The following is a 26178-nucleotide window of genomic DNA, read 5'->3' as shown; positions in this document are numbered from 1 at the left end:
AAAAATACTCCTTCAAACGTACAACTTAATTTTTGAAACTTTGTCCATGTTTAGCATGGGAATCCAACTCTTTAACAGTGTAAAAAACTCAGTATGCATGAAATAGCATTTCACCCCCCCTTTAAGAAAATCTGATTAACTCCAAACTTTTGAAAAATAGTGTATATATATATATATATATATATATACACATGCAGTTATACAATAACAAAAACAACAACAATAACAAAATCTTTCAAACTACAGCAAAACATGAAGCAAATTTGTGTTTGTTTTTTACTGTTTTCTTATTAACATACATTCACATATTTTAATTTGTAGATTCCGATCCATTATTTACTGATAAACAGGTGTGTGTGGTCCTGTTATTCCCCACATTATGGGGACCAAATGTCCCCACAAATATGGTAATACCAGTAAATTTTTACCTTTTGGGGACTTGCTCACCATGGGGAAAACAGCTTCATAACCATTTGGGACCAGTTCTCGATATTAATTAGTTGATTATTAGCATGCCTATTATTAACATATTGGCTGTATTGTTAGAGCTTATAAAGCACATATTCTCTATGACCATATTCTCTATCACTAACCCTGACAAAACCTCTTTTGGGGCTGTCCTCTTAGTAAAAAACAAAAACTGATTTTTTTTTTCAAACAACTGTAAAAATGCAGGATGTTTTCTGTTAGTGTTGTTATTTATGGCTAGATTATTTATAGCTGAATATAAAAACACTAGAAGTCATGTCATGTCACAATGCCATCAGCAAAATTAGCTAAATTATGGTTTTATACCACATAATATTTTTGGTACAGCTATGTTTTCAGTACTGGTAAACTACACAAGTCTAGATTTAAACCTGGCATCCCTGTGAGCCCAACCTCTGTTACATATCAACAACATGTGCACCAACTTCCCATAACCCTGGGAAGACAAACACACACACAAGAGAGAGAGAGAGAGAGTGCGGCACAACCAAGGACACTAAATTACACTATGGCATGCTTTATAACCCCTACATGACATTCAGCCATGATTACAACCACCCCACATGTGTGAGAATCTTGTTAGAGGACTGAACAGTTTTTGTACTGCTGTTTCCCAGCAGTCTTTGGGGACGTGGGTTTCACTGGGTAAACATGTACATATTTCAGCTGCTGTTGTTGTTGGTATGTGAGCATGTGCATGAGAGACGGTTCAGAAAGCTCAGACTGATGTGCAATTATTCAAAACTGTGGGCCTGCAAGTCTGTCATTTATCACCACTCTATTTGTTTGAATAAGAACATGATACAATAATGAACTGCTATAATCTGAACTTTCTGCCCTGAACAGCAGTTATTTTTTATTTTATGCACCTCATTTAATATAACAATATATATTAATACACATAATGTAAAACTTATAAATTAATTAATACATAAATACGTGTTGAACGTGTTGCTTCAATAAAATCTTATTATATTACTGTATTAAAACCAGTGTATTATGTGTAAAAGAGTATTATGAGAGCGATGTTAACTGAGCGAGTGTGAATGTGTGAGCATCTGATACAGCATTCATTCTTCATCTCAATCTCATATTCACAATGAAACATTCGTCCTTTCATCTGTTGAAAGCACTGCTTAGTACATTTGTTGGCTGTATCTTACAATCAGTTGTTGAAATAAAAAATAACTTCCTTGTTTCTGTTTTAGTCTCTTTCAATAAAAAATATTAAAACAGTATTATTTTTTAAATTATATTTTTGAAATTAAAGGAATAGTTCACCCAAACATGAATGTTTATCTGCTTAACCCCAGGAGATCCAAGATGTAGGTGACCTTGTTTTTTCAGTATAAAACTAACCAAGATGTGTGAGGCATCTTCTTCTTCTTGCTTTATTATCACAGACTTATAAGTGCATTACCGCCACCTATCTCTCAAATGCAGTGGTGTATAAAGTACCTGAAAGTCATACTCAAGTAAAAGTACAGCTATCTTACCAGAAAATGACTTTGGTAGAAGTTGGAGTCACCGTTTAGAATATCACTTGTGTAAAAGTCTTAAAGTATGTGATATTTATTGTACTTAAGTATGAAAAATATTTTTTTAATCTTAAACGTACTTAGGCATTGAAAGTAAAAGTAAATGCAAAATGGGAAAGAAGCAATATATATATACAAAGATGGCTACTTTGAAGAACCTAGAATATGACATATTTTCAGTTGTTTCAGTTGTTTTATGTATATAATTCCATGTATAATTCCACATGTGTTAATTCATAGTTTTGATGCCTTCAGTGTGAATAAAAATTTTTCATAGTCATTAAAATAAAGAAAAACTCTTTGATTGAAAAGGTGTGTCCAAACGTTTGGTCTGTACTGTATATATATATATATATATATATATATATATATATATATATATATATATATATATATATATATATATATATAAATATATATATATATATATACAGTTGTGTTCAAAATTATTCAACCCCCCTAGAGACCGCAGTACTTTACAAATACAAGCTTTTCTGAAGATCCAGGATAAAATAAAAATTGTATCTATAACAGTTCACTGGCATATTAAAAGTGATATTGTCAATATATAATGTAATACTTTTGAGTCATAAGATTTTTTAGTAATACTGCTATGTCATAATTATTCAACCCCTATTCAACGTTGTTTTTAAATCACTTATTTGCATGGTGGGAATAAAACAGTCTCAAAACACAATTAAGCCTTTAGAAACTCTATTAAAAGCAGAATTAGCTTGAGCTGTTACACATACAGTTAGCCCATGCATGTGCTGAAGTTGAGTAGCAAAAATGTCAACAGAGATCTCACAAAAGCTAAAGAGAAGAAATATTGTATTTCTTTAGAAAGGCTAAGGCTATATGAAGATTTCCAAGACATTGAAAGTTCCTAGAGACACAGCTCTGAGCCTTATTTCTTAGCTTAAAGTGTGTTTTACCAGAAAATCTTTGAGGGTGTGGAAGAAAAAGCACACTATCATAAAATGTTTAATCAGAGCAACTGAGAAAAAACCTGCAATGCACAGCCAAAGACTTGCAAGATGACCCGATGAAAGGAGGAAAACTGGAACTTTTTGGACCCATGTATCAGCGGTATGTCTGCTGCAAAACAGGCAAAACTCATAAGCAAAAGAACACCATCTCCATCGTCAAACTTGGTGGTGGATCAGTCCTGTTATGGGGTTTCTTTACTGTAGAAGGAAGTGGAAATCATGACTGTATGAAGGACATCATGGATTCTTTGAAGTATCAGGCCATTTTGTCAAGAATTGTGATGCCTTTGGTGCAAAGACTGAAGCTGATAATCAATGGACTTTCCTGCAGGCCAGTCATACCAAAGTACACATCCAAATCTACTTCTGCATATATATATATATATATATATATATATATATATATATATATATATATATATATATATATATATATATATATGTTCATAGATGCAGTTCATACATACAACTTTAGTCTTTGCAACTTTACAGAAACTTTACAGATCTTCTTTATGCACCAAGAGCTTGAAACACTCCAAAAATAAAGGAAAAATTGAAATCGCATCATATGACCCCTTTAACCAGTTGGGCAAGAAGTAACAGCTGTTCTTGGTGATGTGTTCAATACTTATTTTACCTGCTGTATATGTTCAGCTAACTGTCAGCCTGTACGCTTCTCATAAAAAAAAAAATTGAATATACATATAAACTTCTTTTTAATAAACAGAGCAGAATAATCATTGCTGATAGTAAGTAGACATGCAAACATAAAAGAAAACCAAACTGGACGCAACAACATCTGTTACTTCTTGCCCAACTGGTAAATGAAACAAGGATGTAATCAAAGGAAGATTTGTAGTTGGGATAAAAGGTGTGCTTTTTAAAAGCACATTATCATCAACTGTTTCTAAAATGTTTACATTCCAAGACAGATTGCCGGCAACAGCCATTTTAGGATAGTTTGTGGCTTGGTCTTAGTGACTAAGAAGTCCTCATCACTACTCCTAATGTTTCACAGATTTAGGAGGTAGTTTAAGTGCTAAAACGCTTTGTGAAATACTCTTAAAGAGCAAAAATTGAGGAGTCCTAAATTAGCTACTTTTAGCCTTAAGATGTTTTGTTAATACGGCCCCAGGTATTTCAACATTTGAACAGGATCTGTTGTCAGCAATGACACAAGGGTGTACTATTATTTTAGATCAATATGCTCAGTAACCTTAATATTTTGTTTGACTTTCACTGTGTAGATTTTTTTTCTAAATAACAATGGTAAATAATAGTCAAACCCCCATTATTTTAATCTCCTCACATTCTTTCTTACCTGCCTCACAGACACATTAGTGACTGATGGCTCATTTCTCTCAGGTGTGAATCACTAAATATCCATGGCCAATGACACACATACGGCCTATCTAACTCACAATCACGCAAATGTTGTTTTCTCAAAAACACAAACGTACAATCTTACTGCTCACGTATTATTGTGGCCAGTTTGTCCTAAATACATAATAATCAGACTTCAGTCATTTATATGTTTTTAAGATACTTAAAAAAAGAACAAATGTCAGGGGATGTAAAATCTTCTCCAGTGCCCCAAAAACCCCTCAGATATACACCTGCAAATTAATATTTCTCAACAAAACTTTCCAAGACCTAACTTACAGTATTGACTAGGGCTGCACGATATTGGGAAAAAATTACATTGCGATATTTTATTTTTCTGCAATATATATTACAATATGAAATATAATAATTTTTTTTCTTACAAACAAAAATGGGGTGAGCACAATTACATTCTCATTTTAAATGATTTAAACATCGACACCATCGTGTAAATTGATTAATATGCGCGAGGGAGACAGAGCAAGACAGCGCTTGTGTTGTTTGAAGACATTGAGCGTGCGGCCGGGGCTCGCTTTCTCGCGCGCGCTCTCTCTCTCTCGCGCGCACTCTTTCTATCTCTCGTGCACTCTCACTCGCGCGCTCTCTCTGGCCCATATAGTTAATGAATAACGGATCAACTACGACAGCCTACATCGCACATCCTGCAATGTGACTTTCGTGGATTCGTACATCGCGATATCGATGCTTAAACGACACATCGTGCAGCCCTAGTATTGACAAATTCAAGATATTTTAAGAAACATTTAAGTAAAAGTTGATATTTTAAGCACTAGAGTGAATTCCATTGAGTTCCTTGAACTATGAAAGCACACCATTAAGCAATATATTTTCCTCTATCATCAATCAAATATGCAGTGCATCCTAAAACCTGATCATGAATAACTAATCTGGCTAAATTTAGGCAAGGGAAATATCAAATTCCAGCCAAAAATCTGCCATCTGTCCACCTTACAAACCATCCATCCATCCACACAATGTCGTTACCGTTAAACAGTGTGTGTAATTTAAAGGCTTACTGGACAGGATGCCAGCTGAACTGAAGATTAGATTAGTTTTATTTTACTTCTAAAATCTGGTTAAAGATTCTGAAATATCTGTCACCCTGAGCTACAGCAATTCACAGGTAGAAGTCAGTGGCGCAGAGCCAGATGGTTGCTGGAAAACCCTCAGCTCCGCTGCAGCGTAATGAAACAGAGGGAAAAATGCTCCAAAAAGCCAAAGGAGGCAGAGAGACATACAAAAGTATGGTTGTCATAGCAACTATAGGCAGAGTGTGGACTCGTCGATAAGGAACATCTGTGGGTGACGATGGATTGGGAGATTACTGATCGCTGCTGTTCTGAGGGAAAGAGAACGGTGCAATCAAATGCAAATTCTGGGTAAAGGTTGAATGGAGTAGGAGAGTGGGAGGTGGGAGGACTAGACAGAAAAATGTCATACAGACCAAAAACAACAACAAAAAAAGCAACAGGTTGAGACATATGAAGAAAAACATTGTGGAGACAAAATAAAGGATTGAAAGTAATTACATATTCAGACTGAGAGATAGAGAAAGCAATATCATATTTACAAATGCTAAAGGACTGTAAGCCACAAACAAATCCAGATAAAACTATGACAACAACAACTGAAAACAACAGTTGCCTGAGGGTTCTATGCAATTGTTAGAGTGTACACTTTTGCTGTACAGTTGCTGGGGTGTTCTGGGTGGTTGCCTGAGTAATGCTTTGGATTTGCAATGGTTTTCCTATGTGGTTGTTCACAGTCTCAAACTTCCACCCCAATGTTTTTAAATATTCTGCTCTCTATATGTGACACTGGACCACAAAACCAGTCATAAGGGTACATTTTTCAAAACTGAGAGATTTATAAATCATAATAGCTGAATAAATAAGTTTTCCATTTATGTATGGTTTGCTAGGACAGGACACAAATTGCCCGAGATACAATTATTTGAAAATCTGGAATCTGAGGTTGCAAAAAAAAAAAAAAAAAAAAATCTAAATTTTTAGCAAATTGCATTTAAAGCAGTCTAAATGAAGTCCTTAACCACGGACGGCACTAGGGTGGGGCTAAGAGGTGTTTCAGCACCCCCAAGAACAAAAGCACCCCCACAAAAAAACAAAAGCACCCCCACAGATTTTTTTTCCTGGAACCAATCATATACAAGCTGTAGCCTATTGTTTTTAATAATTAAGTTGATGATAAAAACAAGAAATTGTTTTTACTCCTTACTCATGTATAACTTGTGCAATGCAATAACGACATGATTTGCAGCTGCCGGATTTTTGTAATATAAATATAGCATTTTATTAAAAAATGGGGCGCTTCCTTATGCTAAAAAGGCTTGCCCCCGAATCAAGATTTTTCTTGACAACTAGTTGCACGTTATATTAAATATATTAATATAACAATATATTAACCATCCTTTTATATATGGAGGCATATTAAACTACAGCCTACTCCATGCTGATGAAGTTGGCGAATGCCGACGCTGACTCGCCATCTCCACATTAGATATATTTAATTGCAGGACTCAACATGTTTGTATTCTTGTGTGGGAAAAAATATGCAACCTGCCACCGACAGTGAGTTTAGTTTTACTTTTATTTTTATTTTCATTTTGAAAAGTTATCTTTGCCATTTACCTCATGTTATGCTATGGACGCTCTCTTTTATTTATTAATTTAAATATAAAAAATATGATTTTATTTGATTCTTCAGTGTTCTGTAATTTATTAGTGATTATACAGCATATGCCATGCCTCATCTTATTCGTTTTTGTTAATACACATTTTGTAAGCTAGGTTGTCATTGTATCTTGTTTTAATGTTGCTGTGCTTTTTAATGAAAAAATAACAATGCATCCATCTTTTGTTTTAGACTTAAAAGGTGAAAGGTGTGTAGATGTAATTGACAATTATCTTTTCATTGTAAAATGTGATGAGATTGCAAAATTGAAAGTGAAAGCATATGAAGCTCGGCTTATAACATAGCAAAGGAGGAACTCCCATACACAAAATTCTAATCAGATATAATACTACTGATGAAAAAAGAAACGGGTTGAATTCTAACCACTTTCATTTCCATATAGGCGTAACTATAAACTATTTTAAAAGTTCATCAGCATGCATTGATTAATCCCATGTTGTAGCAGAAAACTAAAAAAAAATTTGTTAAATGTTTTTCTTACCTTTCTGGACATGGACAGTATACCGTACACACAGCTTCAATGGAGGGACTGAGAGCTCTCGGACTAAATCTAAAATATCTTAAACTGTGTTCTGAAGATGAACGGAGGTCTCACGGGTTTGGAACGACATGAGGGTGAGTCAATAATTACATAATTATTTTCTGGAGTCTAAGGGTATTTTTGGGGCCTGGAGAAGTTTTGTCATGCCCTTGCATTTGTGCATTTTTCAGTTGGTTTTACTCATCTAAATGGCTAAAGTCTAATATCACTGTAATCAGCACAAACCTGGCTATAATAATATGTGAGCAGCATGTATGTACATTAGGGCTGTCACTTTTCTGAAAAAAATAATTTTCAATTTTTAAGACATAATTGTTCATTGAATCGATTGTAAAATTGATTTTCCATGTAAAAAAAAAAGGCGTTTCCTTTTTCAATGTAAAATAACGGACGAACGTAAAGAGAGCGCTGGAAATGCACAAGTATATTTCTTATTTATTGGCATGAAGTTTCGTGCAGACATTGCATCGTGCAACATTCTCGAAAAAATATATGCAGAGGGGACGGCTGCAATAACAAAAGAAAAACATCACTGCAGGCTTCAAGCAGGCTGCATTTATGATTTAGGCAATTCAAAAATCTACAAGATTATTATAAATAATGATTCAATCCATTTCAAACAACTGTTCAAATAATGAAAATTTAAATGGACTTGAGAACAGGCCATGTGTGTTTTTTTATTGAACATAACCAACACTTAGGCAATGCGGCACTAGGCAGGCACAATTAAAGGCTATAGGGCCATTACAAATTTATTGGACAGGAAAACAAGTCGATCAACATTTTCGGGGTCCCGAGCAGAGCGTTTTTTTATTCCCTATATGTCCAGCTGTTAAGAAGACGCGCTCCGATCGCACTGATGTCCCAGGGACACTCAGGTACACCTGCGCAAGGTGGGGTATTACTGCCAAAAGCCGGTCGCTGTCAGCTTGCAATGGTCCTTTTCATAACTCAGAATCTCCTGTAACTAGATGCGCGATTGAGGCGAATTCGAGTCTACTGCGCCACGAGACTTCAAGATGCACGTAAATGCGTCTTTACATTGACTTAACATTGAAATAATTTGCGCCAGACGCTCTATTCGCGTTTGGTGTGAACGCAGCATAAGAGGTCGCTTTCGACGTTACTGGGTCTTATAGGCGCATAAAATTGCTGGTATTTTCTGTCTAGCTTTCACAACGCATAATGCACTTCCAGATTCTTTATTTTCTTTTTCTGCTTGTTTGTGAGTTTTGTTAGATCTATATTTTTTAATTGTTTTATTATTTTAATTAATAGTGTACATATTTGGTTAAAATCGATTCCCTATTTTCATTTTCGTAACTTTTTTTGGTTTGTCCGATTGATTGTGCAATCGATTTTCAAACTAAAAGTGACAGCCCTAATGTACATGATTGTGTTTTTGAGAAAAAAAAATTGTATGCGTGGTAAGTGAAATCTAAAAATGTTAAAACACTTGAATAAGGCAAAAAAAAAAACACATAAAGAACAATGGTTCCCGGGACTTTTGATAGATCTCAGTGCTGCGTTTGTCACTGTTGATCATAACATACTACTAGAGAGACTGGAAAACTGGGTTGGGCTTTCTGGGATGGTACTGAAATGGTTCAGATCATACTTAGAAGGGAGAGGCTATTATGTGAGTCTAGGAGAACATAAGTCTAAGTGGATGTCCATGACATGCGGAGTCCCACAAGGGTCAATTCTTGCACCGCTCTTGTTTAGCATGCTTCCACTATGTCAAATAATGAGAAAGAACCAAATTGCCTACCACAGCTATGCTGATGATACCCAGCCTTACCTAGCCTTATCTCCAAATGACTACAGCCCAGTTGACTCCCTCTGCCAATGCATTGATGAAATTAATAGTTGGATGTGCCAGAACTTTCTTCAGTTAAACAAGGAAAAAACTGAAGTCATTGCATTTGGAAACAAAGATGAAGTGTTCAAGGTGAATGCATACCTTGACTCTAGGGGTCAAACAACTAAAAATAAAGTCAGGAATCTTGGTGTGATTCTGGAAACAGACCTCAGTTTCAGTAAACATGTCAAAGCAGTAACTAAATCAGCATACTATCATTTAAAAAACATTGCAAGAATTAGATGTTTTGTTTCCAGTCAAGACTTGGAGAAACTTGTTCATGCCTTCATCACCAGCAGGGTGGACTATTGTAATGGGCTCCTCACTGGCCTTCCCAAAAAGACCATTAGACAGCTGCAGCTCATCCAGAACGCTGCTGCCAGGATTCTGACTAGAACCAGAAAATCTGAGCATATCACACCAGTCCTCAGGTCCTTACACTGGCTTCCAGTTACATTTAGGATTGATTTTAAAGTACTTTTACTCGTATATAAGTCTCTAAATGACCTAGGACCGAAATATATTGCAGATATGTTCACTGAATATAAACCTAACAGAGCTCTCAGATCACTAGGATCAAGTCAGTTAGAAATACCAAGGGTTCACAAAAAACAAGGGGAGTCTGCCTTTAGTTACTATGCTGCCTGCAGTTGGAATCAGCTTCCAGAAGAGATCAGATGTGCTAAAACACTAGTCACATTTAAATCTAGACTCAAAACGTATCTTTTTAGCTGTGCATTTATTGAATGAGCACTGTGCAATGTCCGAACTGATTGCACTATATTTTCACTGTTTTATTTTATTTTTTATGTAAAATCATTAAAAGTTTTAAAATTGCTTGTTTTATTTTTGTTATTATTTTTCTTCATGATTATTTTACTTTCTTTTATGTAAAGCACTTTGAATTACCATTGTGTACGAAATGTGCTATATAAATAAACTTGCCTTACAGTTCATTTTAATGACGTGTTTGTAAATGAAGATCAGCGCAGACAAAGGCTGCAGACAGCGCACCTTGTTTGTTTTCTTTATTTTCTAAGTGCACAAAGTTTTGTTGTTATTATGTCTATATACAAAAAAAGTAAACCCTTTACAGATTCGATTGATGTATTGCTCTTATCTGTACGATCAAAACTGAAAGTGTAATTTAAGTTCATTTCGGGGTTATCAGGAGAAAATGACTCATAACTCGTAAACACGTTAATCGACTCCAGAGGGTTAAGTTAGATATGGCTCAAGTCCCTCCTTTTATGTGACTATGGAATGTTTTGCATGTTTTATCAGTATCTGACTGCATACTTAGGGTTATAAGTAATATTAGCCTTAACAACAACTACTAATGACACCATTTATCACAAACAACAGGACATGTAATTTGTTCATTATCCATAACTCCTATTTCAACCATGTCTGTAACCTCTGATGAATGTCTGCACTTGTTGTTCCCACCATTAGATGCCTCTACATGTGAAAGCTCATTGTAGATTAAATCCCCTAAAAAGGAAGCAACTTTTGCCACACCTCTCTCCATTTGTCTTATTTTTGTCATATACATTACAGTGACATGGGCCGACCAATCATAGAGTAATGCCTAACAAATCTTTGGACTAAAAAGAGTATTTATGGAGAAATTAGGACTTCCATGGTGAAATGGGAAAGGGAAACTTGAGATACTCTGAAGAAGTGCATAGTTCAAGTACAAGGACATAGAAAGAGAGAGCAAAAGACTGATAGTGATAGAGAGAGAATGTGTTTCGGCTGTAATAATTTGATGGCAGTGAAAAGAACAACTAATTGGAGAGACAGACGTGTGAGCTGCAGGCAGAGGGAACCTTCCAAATGAGCTCATACCCTGGAGAAATGGATGGATGCATCAGGCTAACAGACTAGAACAACAGATGACAGAACAGCAAGAAGAGTTGCAGGCACCTTGTTAGACCCTCAGAAAATAATTTGACAGTGCACAGAGCATACGGCATATCTCATCTAATAGTTATCTATGGAAACACAGCTGCAACTCTTTCCAGGCACTGCTAATAAATTTTGGGTTGACAGACTTCACAGAAAATCATGTAGTATATAATAGGCATTTTTTAAGATTCATACTGCGATTTCATCCAGTTCAGGAGATCAAACATGTTTGATATTTTGATCTTTTTTATTGTTTTTATTTGCCATGTGTGTTCTAGCAACAAGGCACGTGTTTCTTCTAAATTATGAATGTGTGTGATCAATCATTAATTATAATATGCCCAGTTTTTCCTCTATAGCGATTTGTAGCGAAGTGTAAAATGCCCAGTGTTATAAAATCTTTTCAGATTTTAATAGTATAGTGTATTCCAACTTTTAGTTTTAATAGTGTTTTTAACATTTAATAAAATTTTTACCATAGATATGAATGCACAACATTAAAAAATGATGCTTGTAGCTTTTGTAAAATTAAAAATGAAACAACTAAAATGATATGGCATCATAACGAAGACAAACTATATATTTATACATTAAATTTTGGAGGGGAATTTGGATGGCGTCATGTTAGGACATAATGATGTGTGCCATTAATCAATCTATGCAATTTAACATGTAAAACAGAAACATGAAAGGATTCTAAAAGCAACTCATGTAAGCACCATAAACATAACACTGTCTTATTTAGAATAAGGTAAACAATTAGATTACTTATGTCGATGTAAAGTAGTCATTGTGTCTACATGAATCTCATTAATCGCACATCAATTTTGGCTGAGAAATGACCCCATAAAAAGTAATTTAACGTCACTATTATGTTAAATGAGAAAAGAATTGACATCACAAAATGCAGCTTTAGAAAGAAATATTTTGATCCAACATTTCATAATGATAAAAATTGGTATTAAAGTTTATTTATTAATGTTGTTTATAATAACCGTGTGACGCGTTTGGAGCAAAAGCGCGGTATTCGCCTCAGTTGTGTCCTTCGTCCAAATTGAAAAATTTCAACTCATGTGGAAAATTCAACACAAGTTGTCACGCATGCCAATCAACGAAGAGTACATTGACAACTTCGGTTGTATCAGAAAATGGAGGAGATTAATATATAATTTTATTCATGCTAGTGACACAAAAAACACCTGCCAAGTAATCTAGAGCAATAACGGGATGCAGATAAAAACATTGTGTAATGCTCCCCTTCATTTTTTGATACAACTAGACATGTCAAACCGGAAGTGTCTTTGCTGATTGATTGCTCATGTTAATTTTCTGCTTGAGTTGAAATTTTTTAACTTGTGTGAAAGACACGATTGAGGCATATGGCACCAAATTCACATTATTTGCATTGCCGCGTGACAATTTGTGTTGAATATGTATGTAATCTACTCAGTGTGTACAGGTCTGTGTACTAAAGGTCTGGTTGGGGAGGGGTGCATTAAATGCATTGATAATTTCAATGCATTTTCACATATTTAATTATTTAATCATTTGCACCAAATTAATGTTTTAAATGAATAGCCCTACTTAAAATATTTGGACGCATTTGAGATTGCATGGAAAATAGCAGCTTGAGCTTTTTGCTTAAGTTCTCTTTTTGTGTACCATGGAATGAAGTCATGAGTTTTAGACGAAAGGATGAAAAAAATCATATAAATAATAATAAATAATTATAGTATGAAAAATAAATCAATAAATACATGCTTAGATGAATTAGCCCTACTGTAAATAACACACAAACCCAAACAATGATCCAAAGAACCTAGTATGCAGCATGAAACTACTTGGTGAATCTTCAGAGAATCATTTAAAGAACTCAAGAGCCCTAAACACCTAAAAGAAGATATATATATATATATAAATATTTTTTCTCAAATCTAAGGTGCTAGAAAGAACCCATATTTCTAAGAGATCAAGGGAAGCAGAAAATCCCACAGCTAACAGCGAAGAAATGGATCTGGCAAGGACCCCCATCATCACAAGAGATCAAATCAGAACCAATTCCTCTAGAAGGTCATTAGTGGGTGCGTTGTATAAAACACTCAATAACTTGTAGTTCAGCTTCAGAGGATGGGTGGGCAGGAAGCTCATTCAGGGCACACATCTTTACCAGCCCTGAGCTGATCAGACTCTTGTGTGTTAACAGACTCTGGTGTGGTGACAGACTCGCACAAGGAGACCTGCAGCTAAGGGTAATTAGCACTCTTCCCCACTGTCAGTGAAAGGTCACTCATCCTGCACACATGCACTGTTTTTTTTTTCTGGCGAGTGCCGGGTGACATTTACTGTCAGAGCACAAACAAGCAGAGTGAGCAACTTCAATCATCTCTGACTAATAACCACCATCTCAGTCATTTCAGTTCCAGGGGGCCAGTTTCCCTTTCTACCCCAAAACCTCTGGAGAACCTAACTAAATATTAAGCTTTTTGTTGGTTGTGATCTTCTGTTATTGGATATTGTGCAACAATTAAAAACACAAAGCAGTGAATTCATTAAATTATTGCACAACTTTGACACGCAAAAGATTTAATTTAAACAAATATACTCATTAACACCATAGTCCATTTTAGCCAGGTTCAACACATGCAATTATTATTTCATCACAAAAACGTAAATAAATAATAATAATAATAATAAAACTTTATCCGCATATCCTCATATAGGCCCAGTTTTACTTAACAGGACAAATTAGCATGAGAGCGCAATTCCAAAAACAGTGCAGATGGGCATGGAAATTTCTCCAGGTGATGTACTAACAAAACAATGCACAAATTAAAGAACAGAGACACAACATCTCATTTACATATCAACCAACGCAATATACCAAGCACAACGCAAATTAGAGCAGTCGCAAATCAAGAATAAAGAAGTAAAGAAGCCATAGTACGTTCAAAAGAAATGGAGACCAAAAAATTAAGGGCTGCATGAAGTTTTAATAGGGCTGGTATTGCTTTTCTCCTAGTTGAGGGTTCCAAGTAATCTTTTATTACCTGAAGAAAATTAAAAATAACATGGCTTGGTAAACGATATGTTCGGATAATGTGTTCTTCTGGAATTCCAAATAAATTAATATGTGTGGAAAAAATCTCCCTTCTACCACACGCTCTCTATTCTCTGTGGTGCCTCCTCCTAGCAACAAAAATTGCAGCCACTTCAAGCGAAAAATTGTTTAAGACATGTTTTTTGGGGTGTTAAACAATAGCAGTAATACCAGTAATTTGGTCAGCACAATGTTAGTAAATCACGCTGCCTGATTTTTGCATCTGAAAGGGAAACTATAAATGCATATCCATAATTTGAGTCACAAAAATAACTGTCCACAGCTTTTTACCAGTAATTATTCACTGTGCATCTTTAGTAAATCTTGACAGTACTATTTTAAAGCCAAAAGAATGGTTTGCGCTGGTGCAAGCTGTTAATAAAACTGGCCCATAAGGTTATATTATCTCGAAAATCTTACCTGCTTAATTGCTTTTCATCTAATGTTAAATATATCATGGTCAATTCTAATCTGCAAAATATTACATCATGCATCATCAGCAGCAGCATCAGCAGCAATCATTTTTAATCTGTAATAGGATGACCACATGTCCTCTTTTACCTGGAAAAAATCCAGGCTGGGATTTCTAAATTGATTGAAATTTCCAGTGTTTGGCTTTGTTTTACTGTTGTTTTCATACTGGCTTAAGGTAATAAAAAGTTGTTTGAACAATAATGAGCAGGCGTTGTATATAATTAACCAATTATGGTGTATGACAAGGTGGCATCTACAGAGAATGTTCAAAGCAAATACACACATACACACACACACACACACACACACTCACACACACACACACACATATATATATATATATATATATATATATATACAGTATATAATGTATGAGGATTGTAGATTGTGTGTCAATAGCAAAACATAGCCAAAACCTTCACATTTTAGGCAATTTAGAAATCCTGGCCAGGACATGTCAGGTCAAAGGACGACATACTTTGTACTTTTTTGTGACAATGTCTCATCAGACATATATGCATAATGGACAATTTTGGATTCAACCACTTTTTTCCTTGGCTCCTGCTGGTACTCTGACTGTTTGTGTTTGGCACGTGAAGTTGCAGCTTATATTGTCAGTCTGTGGTGTGAAAGCTGTGGGTCATTGCAGTTTGTTTCATCACTCCAGCAGGGATGCTTGTTTGGACATATATCTTCCCACTCATTCTTATTAAGTTCGGACCAGTGGATCACACGCATGCTGATGCATGTTATCAGTCTCACTACTTTTGGCGTTTAAAAATTTAATTCAGGTGTCTGGAGTTTGCTGCATCTTTTTAAAACCTAGCACTCAAAACGAGCTTGTATGCCGAGCAATTGCCCAGTGCAAATTGCAATCAACACTAATGTTGTAAGTCTGTGCCTTTATCTGATTTACATAATTACTTTAGTGAACTGGGTGCTAAAAAAATATTATAAACACATGCAAGTAAACAATCAGCTATCAGCAGGCGCAATTCATTCTTATTGTCTAAACCTTAATTCTTATTTCTTCATGAGAAACATCCCACTGGGGAACAGTTAGTGTGCAGCTGTAATCTATTAAGATGGGGAGAAAAGCACAGCATCAGGAGAAGCCAGAGAAACCATTCTCATTCTTGTTCAAGCTTCAAAGTCACCGGAGTCTTATGTGTGCACTGGATTGATATTCATCCAACATGGGAACCGCGTGGTTACAAAAACTCATCAGGAATTAATTTCAGAACAGAAATCTCATTCCAGTGGTATGATCTCAAGAGACGGGTCTCAAAAGTTTTACAACCAGTGCAAGACTTTACTGCTTTTATTTTATATTTGTAAAAAAAAATTTGTCAGTTAATAGCACTGTTTTGAAGCAGATTAATGAACTCTTACCGGAGAATCTTCCACACTGAAGTTAAACATGTCCATGGCATCTGTCTTCAGTTTGGACACAAAGTCCTTGTACTCGGGGTTCTGGGGCTCTCTGTAGGTCAGGATCTTCACGCTCTGTGAGGATTCGACACAAATGCACATTTTGAGTTGGATAATGTACAAGACAAAAAGTGCTCATTCATTCACAATGGTTAGGATACACACCTATGAATCACAGAACATTTCAACTACTCCAATCAACACATCAGCTCAAGGACAGATGCATGAAGCGGTGAAGTTTGCACAGTCTTTATTGACTATATTTCTATAATTTGATGTTCTTTTGTGCTGTTCAAACCTGTAAAGCCTGACATATGAAATAGTAATCAGAAAAATTTATTTTTTTAATGGAACCATTTATTTAAAAAGTGTGTTTTTTCTTGAGTGTAATGTTTGATACATCAGGCTTTTATAGTCTGATGTATTGAGAATATGGAGTTCATACTCAAGAAAAAAAAAACATTCTACATTCTATTCAGAGATCAAAACTGAGCAAAAATATGCAATTTAGTGGTATTTGTAGGCTTTTCAGTAAAGTTTGGTCAATATGATGATCTAAGAGACTGGAGAAATGTGTGTATCACATATGATACAATAGACTTTGTAGGGTTAAAGATATATGGTACTAGCAAGAGGAAACCTTCACCACAAGAGACAACAGCACGTGTATGCTGATATGTGTGTGTGTGTGTGTGTGTGTGTACTTGATTTTCTATTCTGGTGGGGACTTAAACCTGAATACACACAGACTCATGGGGACTCGTGTCACGGTGGGGACCTAAATTGAGGTCCCCACAGGTAAACGAGCTAATAAATTACACAGAATGAAGTTTCTTGAAAATCTAAAAATGCAGAAAGTTTCATGTGAGGGTTAGGTTTAGGGGTAGGGTTGGTGTAGGGTGATAGAAAATACGGTCTGTACAGTATAAAAACCATTACACCTATGGAGAGTCCCCACAAGGATAGCTGACCAGACATGGAGTGTGTGTGTGTGTGTGTCAGTGTCTAACAAATCCAATTTTCCCAATTATGTCCAGTGTAGAGGACAACAAACAGGACAGCAAGCACCAATGAATATTCAATTATTTCAAATAGTTATTGTATATCAAAACGCACTTTCCTACGTAGTGCTTTTCCTTTCAGCTTGTTTGGAAATCTGCTTTTAAATTAAAAAAGGTGGCACACAAACGAACAACAGCTCCCAAAGCCTGTAGCATCTGTTTTCACTCTTTCATGGTCCCCTCCTCTGAGAAAATGTTTTTATGTCATCCGTTGATGTCCAGTTTCACAATAATTCCAACAGTTGTGCCAAAATTTAACCTCCAACTATTTTCTTTTGCATCTGTGCCAGATACTGCCAAATTACAACAATCTGAGTGAAAAGGCTATTGTCTAAAAATTTGGAAGCATGCATTCTTAAATCTTTAAACTCAGAAAAAGCCACCACGGTGTTTCACTTTGTGTCTATCCTGTGAAGATATTTGTAAAACAGATTATGATTCATGTGAAGTTGACAGGGATAATGGGAGCTGAAGCTGATTAAAAACAGTGCGTCTGAAAGGATTTCTGTTGCACAGCAGGACAAAATAGGCAAGCAACAATAGAAAACATTACAGTGAGGTAAATACATGTATGATTTTCAAAAACAGCTTTTAAAAAGATTTACGAACAACTTGATGTACAAACAATTTTCTCTCAGAAATTGCTAGTAAAACTAGTTTTGTTCTATCTTCTTTTTCGTTTTATTTACAACTTTCAACAAATGTGAATCTTTGTATGCTACTCACATATAATTGCAGCTTTACTCTATAAAAAAATACAAAAATGCACTAGAAACAATTCCAACTATATATATATACATATATAATGAATTTTAGCTTTTGTAGCTAATATACTCCAGAAGTCTTCAGATGGTCTTCTCATAAACAACTGTATAAGATGTTTGACTCATTCTTGAAACAGAAAATAAATTAATAAATACATTTGGATGGGACTTGGGGTGATTAAAGATTACAAGACCACATTAATAAAAAAATAAAAGATGTGCATGGATAAATCATATAAAATAAAGGCTGCAATATTCCATAAAAAATTTGAAAATTGTGAATTTAGATTGCATGGTGACTTTAAAGCTACTGTCTGCCTTAACAGAAACAAAATGAACAAAATGAATCTTTCTCATGACTGGCTAACTGCTTGATGAGCATGTTTGCTTTGCACTGCAGTCTTTGGCTTTTATTGCATAAATGTCCAAACACATGACAGTCATCTCTGATGCAAACAGTTGATGAAATCATTTGCTCTACCAACTGTTAGCTGTATCATGAGCCTAATGGAATGATTCCTGTCTGTGGGTAAGTAAATGTCAGCTCACCACAGCTGTTAGTTAATGCCAGTGAATGTAAATAGACCCTCTGCGAGTCTGTGTGAGAACTCATTATAACGCAGTACCTAGTCCTGTCAGTCACAACACATCTCTTTTCGGATTAAAGGCATCCGTTTTCAGGATTTTGCGACCATATTATCCTCCACAAGGTGAACGTCTTTAGTTTGATTGCACATAAAAGTAATAACAGCCCTCTTTATCAAGCTGTATGATATGAAGCAAGGATAAGCAAGCTGAAAATCTAAAATAATTTTATATATGCATTCCTGAATCTTCTGTGACTAAATTGACAAACCTTCAGTTTCATAGCTAACTTTTATGTTATCATCTTTCTATTTTAAAGCAGTACACACACACACATTTCAGCCAGATACCATCAGCGACATTAACTGCTCCAAAAATATGTTCTAACGGATTCAGATAGCTAACAGAAATATGTTCAATATGGTCTCGTTCCAGCCTAAATAAACATTTAGAAAGTTCATTTTCAGGAGCAGTAGGGGGTGACGTTTGGCAGTGAGCCGGATGAAGACATGCAGCCGTGCGACAGCCTTCACTAGCATCTCCAGAGCTGTCATTTTCCGAATATTTCTCTACGACTTTGAGCCAAACGCAACACTGTCTGATTCTATCTGAAGGGGAAACAGCTGCAGCTGGCTGCTAATCACATCAACAAAGATCTGCACAAATATGTTTTCACTGTGAATATGCCTATGCAGTTCCCTCAGAAAGCTGTGGAGAGTGTCAGGCATTTTCATGGCTCGACATTTCCTGTGTGATGGTATACTAACTTATGGTATATCCATTCATCATCTTCCTACTACATACCTGCCTGTTTATTTATACTTTTGCCAGATTGCAAAATCAGAATTAACAGAGAAGCCCTGATTTGGGGGTTGGTACTTTTGATATCTGGCAACCACCTACATGAACGCTCGCATAGCAGAATCATGTCGGCAATATTTTTGTTTTCTTTTTTGACGAAAGTTTTTATTTTTAAAATACATTTTAGTCTTGTCTTGTATCATCAACGATATTGCATGTTGATATATTAACAGTTATCGTTTATTGACCTTATTGTCGTTTCATCATCGTCTAAATTTAATCATGGGGAAAAAAGCTCATCAACTAAAATTTTTCGTGATAGTTTTCATTAACATAATAAACACTACCATGCACTGATGTCAAGCATACAGTATGTTATTATATCATTACTGCACCAATGATGTGAAACGCTAATGTTTAAAGCACATTAAGTGAATAATCTATTCTTACTCAACTTACCTTTTTTCATAAACATGAGAAACTCATGTTTATCACGTCTCTAATTTTCAGACTACTACTGTTGACATAAACTCACTTGAAATGCCTTCTTGGCCGCATTGTCATCAGCATCTCCACGTGCCCATGGTTTAGCAGGGTGGCTCTGCAGGCTGTATCCAAACAGATCGATGAAGAAGAAGGCGTACTCCTCCTGAGGAAAACCCAACCTCAAGAACTCCACCATCAGCTTGCGAAACGTGTCCCACTTGCAGCAGACATACACCACTGCAAACACAAGATAGTGAAACTCAATTATCTGCTTTAAGGATAAAAAAAGAATTCAGTGCCGCTTTTTACTACTATGAAATGTGTCTTTAATCAATGAAATTCATATTCACATTTGACTAAACAACATGTTTTATTATTGTATATTATTTTATATTTCATGCAGTGTCTGAAGGTTAAAGAATGCTCTGTTTATACATTATTTCCACGTTTGGGGGCAAGTGTACATTTTAAAGGTCACAAATTGTACACCTTTCCAGAGTTTTATTTTAGGTTTTGATGTCCTTCGGAATATGTTCCACTAAAAAGCTTGTTATTTGCCAGTAAGTGAAAAATAAAAAAGACATTGAGAGATTGCCCAACACATTTATTTTTTCTAAACTGCTAGGAAGACGCTCCCTGGGAGAACTTGCGAACAGAAGGGTTTGGCCTATGATTGTGTCAAAATTAGGGGTGTAACAATTCACTCGTTTTATCGATGCATCGATTACAAACCCTGATGATGCAATGTATCGATCTCGAAACATGATCTTTCAATTATGAATCACCGATCTCGGACAGTAATCGATTTAAAATGCTACAAAGCAAATAAATCGCGATTTTAAAAGCGATTCAGTGCTTTCAAAATATATCCGTCCGTCTATGACGCAGCTGATGTGTGATCTCTCCCTAGGACTCATGGCCAGTAATGCTAAAGTGAAGTAGTTTTACTCTTTCTGTAGTTTGTCAATGGCTCTGTAGTTCGGCATGTTACCGACGTCATTACAAGTTGAAAGCTGTGTATTTATTGCATGGATGGAGCAGAAATGTAAGTGTCTAAAGCACTTAACGATGCTGATGAACCGAATGTACGAAGGAAACTGTTAAAACAATCACAGCATTAACAACAGCCTTGAAATAAGAGTGCAAGGTTTATCTGATAATCAGACACATAAAAGTTGCATGCCATAGCATTATTAAACTATCATCCAACAATGGACAAAAGTTGTTGTTTTTCTTCACTTCTTTAACCTGTCGATTCTCTAACCATAAAGGCTGCTGTGTAATTTGAATTTAGGGGAAGCATTTAAATAATCCTGTGAATGCACTTAAAGAATGCAGAATCAAACCGTTATAATCAAATAAAATGTAATTGTGTATTGAATCGAATTGAATCGTTCTAAACTTGCAAAAATTGTTCTTGAATCGAATCGAAAACCTATGAATCGTGACTCGATCCAGTCGCTGTCTGACAAAAGATTCAAAGCCCCAGTCAAAATAGTTTTAGGATCAACAGAAGATGTTGTTTCAAGAACATGTACTTGGATGAATCATGTTATGCAATGAACATCTGTCACAATAATTATACCAAGCGCTACATGTTCCAAGATTTACAGAATCAAAGACTTGTTTATTATTATTATTTTGCTAGTTTATAAATTGTAGTTCTTTCTGAAGCTATGAAGTGAGGATTTTTCGCAAGTGAACAAAAAAAAAGAGGGCAACAAGACACATTATTCTTTTAAAGCTGATTGTGTTTATTCCGCATTGCCGTCACTAAACAGACATGCAAAAATTGTTTTCAGGTTTCTCAAACATTCCTGTCTGCCATTGGTCGCACAAACAAATTCCTTTCCCAAACTCACACTACTAATTGAGACAATTTTGTTTGAAATACTCGGACAAAGTTTTAGAAAAGCCACTGAGCCTCAAGGCCATTCACACCAAGGATAATAATAACTATATATAATTATCGTTCAGATTCTATATGAATAGGGTAGTCCACAACATAACTATAATGATAACAACACACTGGAGTGACATCATTGGAATTCACTTTTATTAGCTGTCTATATAGTTGTCTCTGTATCTTATTCTGCGATAAAGTATTTTAACATTGAAGTTAACATTTAATTTTCACTGCTTTTATTCACCCTTTCAGAGAAGGATTTGAGGTTATCGCAGTGAATTGGATGGCAGGTAACATTTGAGTTGGTAGCAGTCACTGAAGCGCAGCATATGCCAGACATATGAAGCAGTGCAGTAAGGGAATCATGAGCTTCATGCTCCTAAATGCCAAAGAGGGGTCAGATCGCCACGGCAATTACCCACAGACCCGCTCCTAATGATGAGCTCGATGAGAAAGAGAGGTGAGGTGTTAATTACAACAGTACCTTTGATAAAACATAAAAAGGCACACATGGTCAGAATAGAATATTACTGAACTGGATAATGTGCATCCCATGTCTGTCAGTCTGTTGATCTGTCTAATCAAACAGATAGAAAGATTTTCTGATAGACAGAAAGACAGGACAGAATGATAGATAGAATGATCGACAGACAAATAGATAGAGCAATCAATAGATAGGGACAGACAGACACAAACAGACAGACAAAGCATAGCATAGACAGAACGACAAGCAGAACGAAAGATAGGATGACCGACAAATATACATAGCAAAGACAGACAGAATGATAGATAGAATTACAGACAGACCCAGTAGACAGAGCAACAAAATGAATGACATTCAGAATGACTGATAGAATGATAACCAGACAGACACACACAGAAAGAATGATAGACATCAGAGTGATAGATAGAATGACAGACAGACTGAATGAAAGAAAGAATGTGACTTACACACAGTTAAATGATAGAACAACAGTAAGTTGACAGAGAGACAGACAGTACTACAGACGGAGCAACAGACAGGTAGATAGAATGACAGACAGACAATAGATACTGGTGCTGGTCATATAATTAGAATATCATCAAAAAGTTGATTAATTTTACTAATTCCATTCAAAAGTGAAACTTGTATATTATATTCATTCATTACACACAGACTGATATGTTTCAAATGTTTATTTCTTTTAATTTTGATGATTATAACTGACAACTATGGAAAATCCCAAATTCAGTATCTCAAAAAATTAGAATATTGTGAAAAGGTTCAATATTGAAGACACCGTGTGCCACATTCTAATCAGCTAATTAACTCAAAACACCTACAAAGGCCTTTAAATGGTCTCTCAGTCAAGTTCTGTAGGCTACACAATCATGGCAGTTGGAATTGACAGTTGTCCAAAAGATGACCATTGACACCTTGCACAAGGAGGGCAAGACAGTAAAGGTTATTGCAAAAGAGGCTGGCTGTTCACAGAAATCTGTGTTCAAGCACATTAATAGAGAGGCGAAGGGAAGGAAAAGATTTGGTAGAAAAAAAGTGTACAAGCAATAGGGATAACTGCACCCTGGAGAGGATTGTGAAACAAAACCCATTCAAAAATGTGGGGGAGATCCACAAAGAGTGGACTGCTGCTGAGTGGTCCAAAGTTATGTTCTCTGATGAAAGTAAATTTTGAGATAAGAGTATCAAAAGCCATCAATAGCCTTTAAAATAACTTAAAATGCATTATATATATAAAAAAAAAACAATGAGGTAATAATGATTGGTTAATAATAATACTGTTAAAATACATAATGTAGGCAAATACAAAATAAACAATTTACAGTATGTACATGTTATTAAAAATGCCTGCAAAGGGAGCCAAAGGCCATGTAACTGCTGCTGTTACACTTACAGGACAATCAAATCCTTGTTTAGGCTAATCACCAAACATTTAATTCAAATATTCACTTAATCTTTAATTTTTGGCCTCCTTTTTGCTATAGATGACACAGCCTTTATAATTTATTTGACAAAAACGTGCATATCACAACCCTTACAAAAATAAGCCATGGTTTTATCATAGTAATACTGCTTAATTTCCTTTTGCATGATTTCTGAATGCTTGAGGCTATAAAATAAATTAGATTCATAATAAAGTTATAGCCATAGGTAAATGTGGAGAGCTAAAATTGTAATTTGTAAATAATACAATTTATTCATTTACTTTTTATTTGATTAAAGTTCTATTTTCACCCCTATAGTAGGTGTTTTTTTTTCCATCATCATATTTGAGAAACGGGGGCACAACAATATAATCCTGCTTAGGGCACCCATTTGGCCAGCAGCAGCCCTGATTCTGTTCTATCTATCTAGACTTCCTATCACCTGTTGAAGTCTTTGAAATCCTCTGCAATCATGCAGTAATTTTATAAATGATCATGGAGCAACTCACCGTGACGGAAGATAAAGTGCCCTGTCTGTTGCTATGGCGCTCGGAAAAATAATGTGATACTCAAGACTGATTTATGTCCAAACTCATAGATGTCATAAAACATATTCACATGTCACAACAATAACAAAAAGTACTTATGTCTCTCAGGTGTGCAGCATCAGTGCTACAGTGAGAGATTTACAGCAGGTGGGACTTAAATAGCAGTGACAGATGTGAGAGCGCTTGTTATTTTCGGATGAAAAGGTTACTAAACAGGACCACACAAAGCTCTTCGTTTATGATGCACTGGGAAGCCCCCATAATTTATTATCCTCTATAACAGATTTGGAGAAATTTAGCATTACATCACTTGCTCACCAGTATTTTCTATGCAGTGAATGGGTTCTATGGGTGCTTTCACACCTGCCTCATTTAGTTCGGTTGAATCGTACCAGAGTTCGTTTCCCCCTTTGGTGCAGTTCGTTTGGGCAGCTGTGAAAGCAGTGATCGCACTCGGGTGCGCACCAAAGGCAAACCAAACAAGCGTACCGAGACCTGCTTGAAGAGGTGGTCTCGGCACGCTTTCAAACGAACTCTGGAACGGTCCGTTTTTGGTGAGAACGTGATCCGACCTCGAACAGACCCAACTGCAAAAAGTATTGATCAATTTTGGACTAAACCAGTTCCCACAGTCATTATGGGATAAGGAAGTGTTTGTTGACAGTTTTTATTTTAGCATGGCAGCTCATGGACAAACTTGGAGTAGTGAGGACATGCGGAGCCTCATAGAAATTTGGTCTGATGACCATGAGCATGTCAGAGTTAAGAAGAATGAAAATAAACGCCTCCGCTTGAAGTTACGAGCGATGCCCGATCACCGTTTGCAGTGCATTAGAACGTTGTTTTCAAGCCGCATCCGCTCTTCATTGTAGAAATGTATTGTTTGCATATTGTGGTGTATACAAACAATGTACTAGATTATGGCCAGGGACAAAACAAGCCTGAGCAGTCATCTCTCCATAGCTGTGTGGTCTCCATGTTGTTTGCTGGCTTTTCCTCTTATGTTGCAATTTTCCCACACATAAATTCTGACCAATCGAAAAGCAGTTTAGGAAATACGTCATGGCCAATGAGTGATATGGATGTGTGATGTGACTGCATTTTGTTATTAAACAAATATATTGGTGGATTTTAATGTGAGAGACCAACAGAGGATGAACTTTTTCACTGGAGGAAGCGTTATTATGAACTCATATTTTAGTCAGAAGTGATGGTTTAAATTGAAAACATCTTAATGACGGATTCATTTCTTACAAACACAGCTTTTCACTTCACATGATGTTAACTGATGGACTGGAGTGGTGTGGATTACTTGTGAATTATTGTAATGTATTTATCAGTTGTTTGGACTTTCATTCTGTCATTGTTGAGTAAGTGTAACAAGGAGTCAGAGGTGTTCGGATCCATGCGCAGAATTTTATTAAGAAAATGGTCATACAGGCAGAAATCAGGAACGGCATCAGGTGCGTTGTGGATATCCAGAATCATTAATGGCAACAAGCAGAGTTCAGGGCAGGCAGCAGATAATCAGAGTCAGTTTAAACAATCCAAGACACGGGAAGAACAAACACAATGGAATACACTCAGAAATGCTAGACAGGCTAAACAAAACTTCACAGTGAGTGAGAGTGATTGTGTTGCTTTTATGTGTGTG

General features: G+C 35.8%; 1 protein-coding gene across 1 annotated transcript in view; it reads right to left on the bottom strand.

Annotated features, from left to right (window-relative positions):
- The window catches only part of LOC113119502 (atrial natriuretic peptide receptor 1-like), a 113562-nt gene that overhangs the window by 54930 nt on the left and 32454 nt on the right, over window positions 1-26178 (bottom strand). Inside the window, exons 3-4 of the mRNA XM_026289033.1 lie at window positions 20194-20381; window positions 16409-16522 (exon numbers count right to left, since the gene is read on the bottom strand). Coding sequence (XP_026144818.1) covers window positions 16409-16522; window positions 20194-20381 — 302 coding nt within the window. The remainder of the gene's footprint in view (window positions 1-16408; window positions 16523-20193; window positions 20382-26178) is intronic.

The sequence above is a fragment of the Carassius auratus genome, chromosome 19 (assembly GCF_003368295.1).
Source record: "Carassius auratus strain Wakin chromosome 19, ASM336829v1, whole genome shotgun sequence".
Lineage (NCBI taxonomy): Eukaryota > Metazoa > Chordata > Actinopteri > Cypriniformes > Cyprinidae > Carassius > Carassius auratus.
The sequence above is the reverse complement of the archived record's forward strand: the minus strand, read 5'-3'. Positions and strand labels throughout refer to the sequence as shown.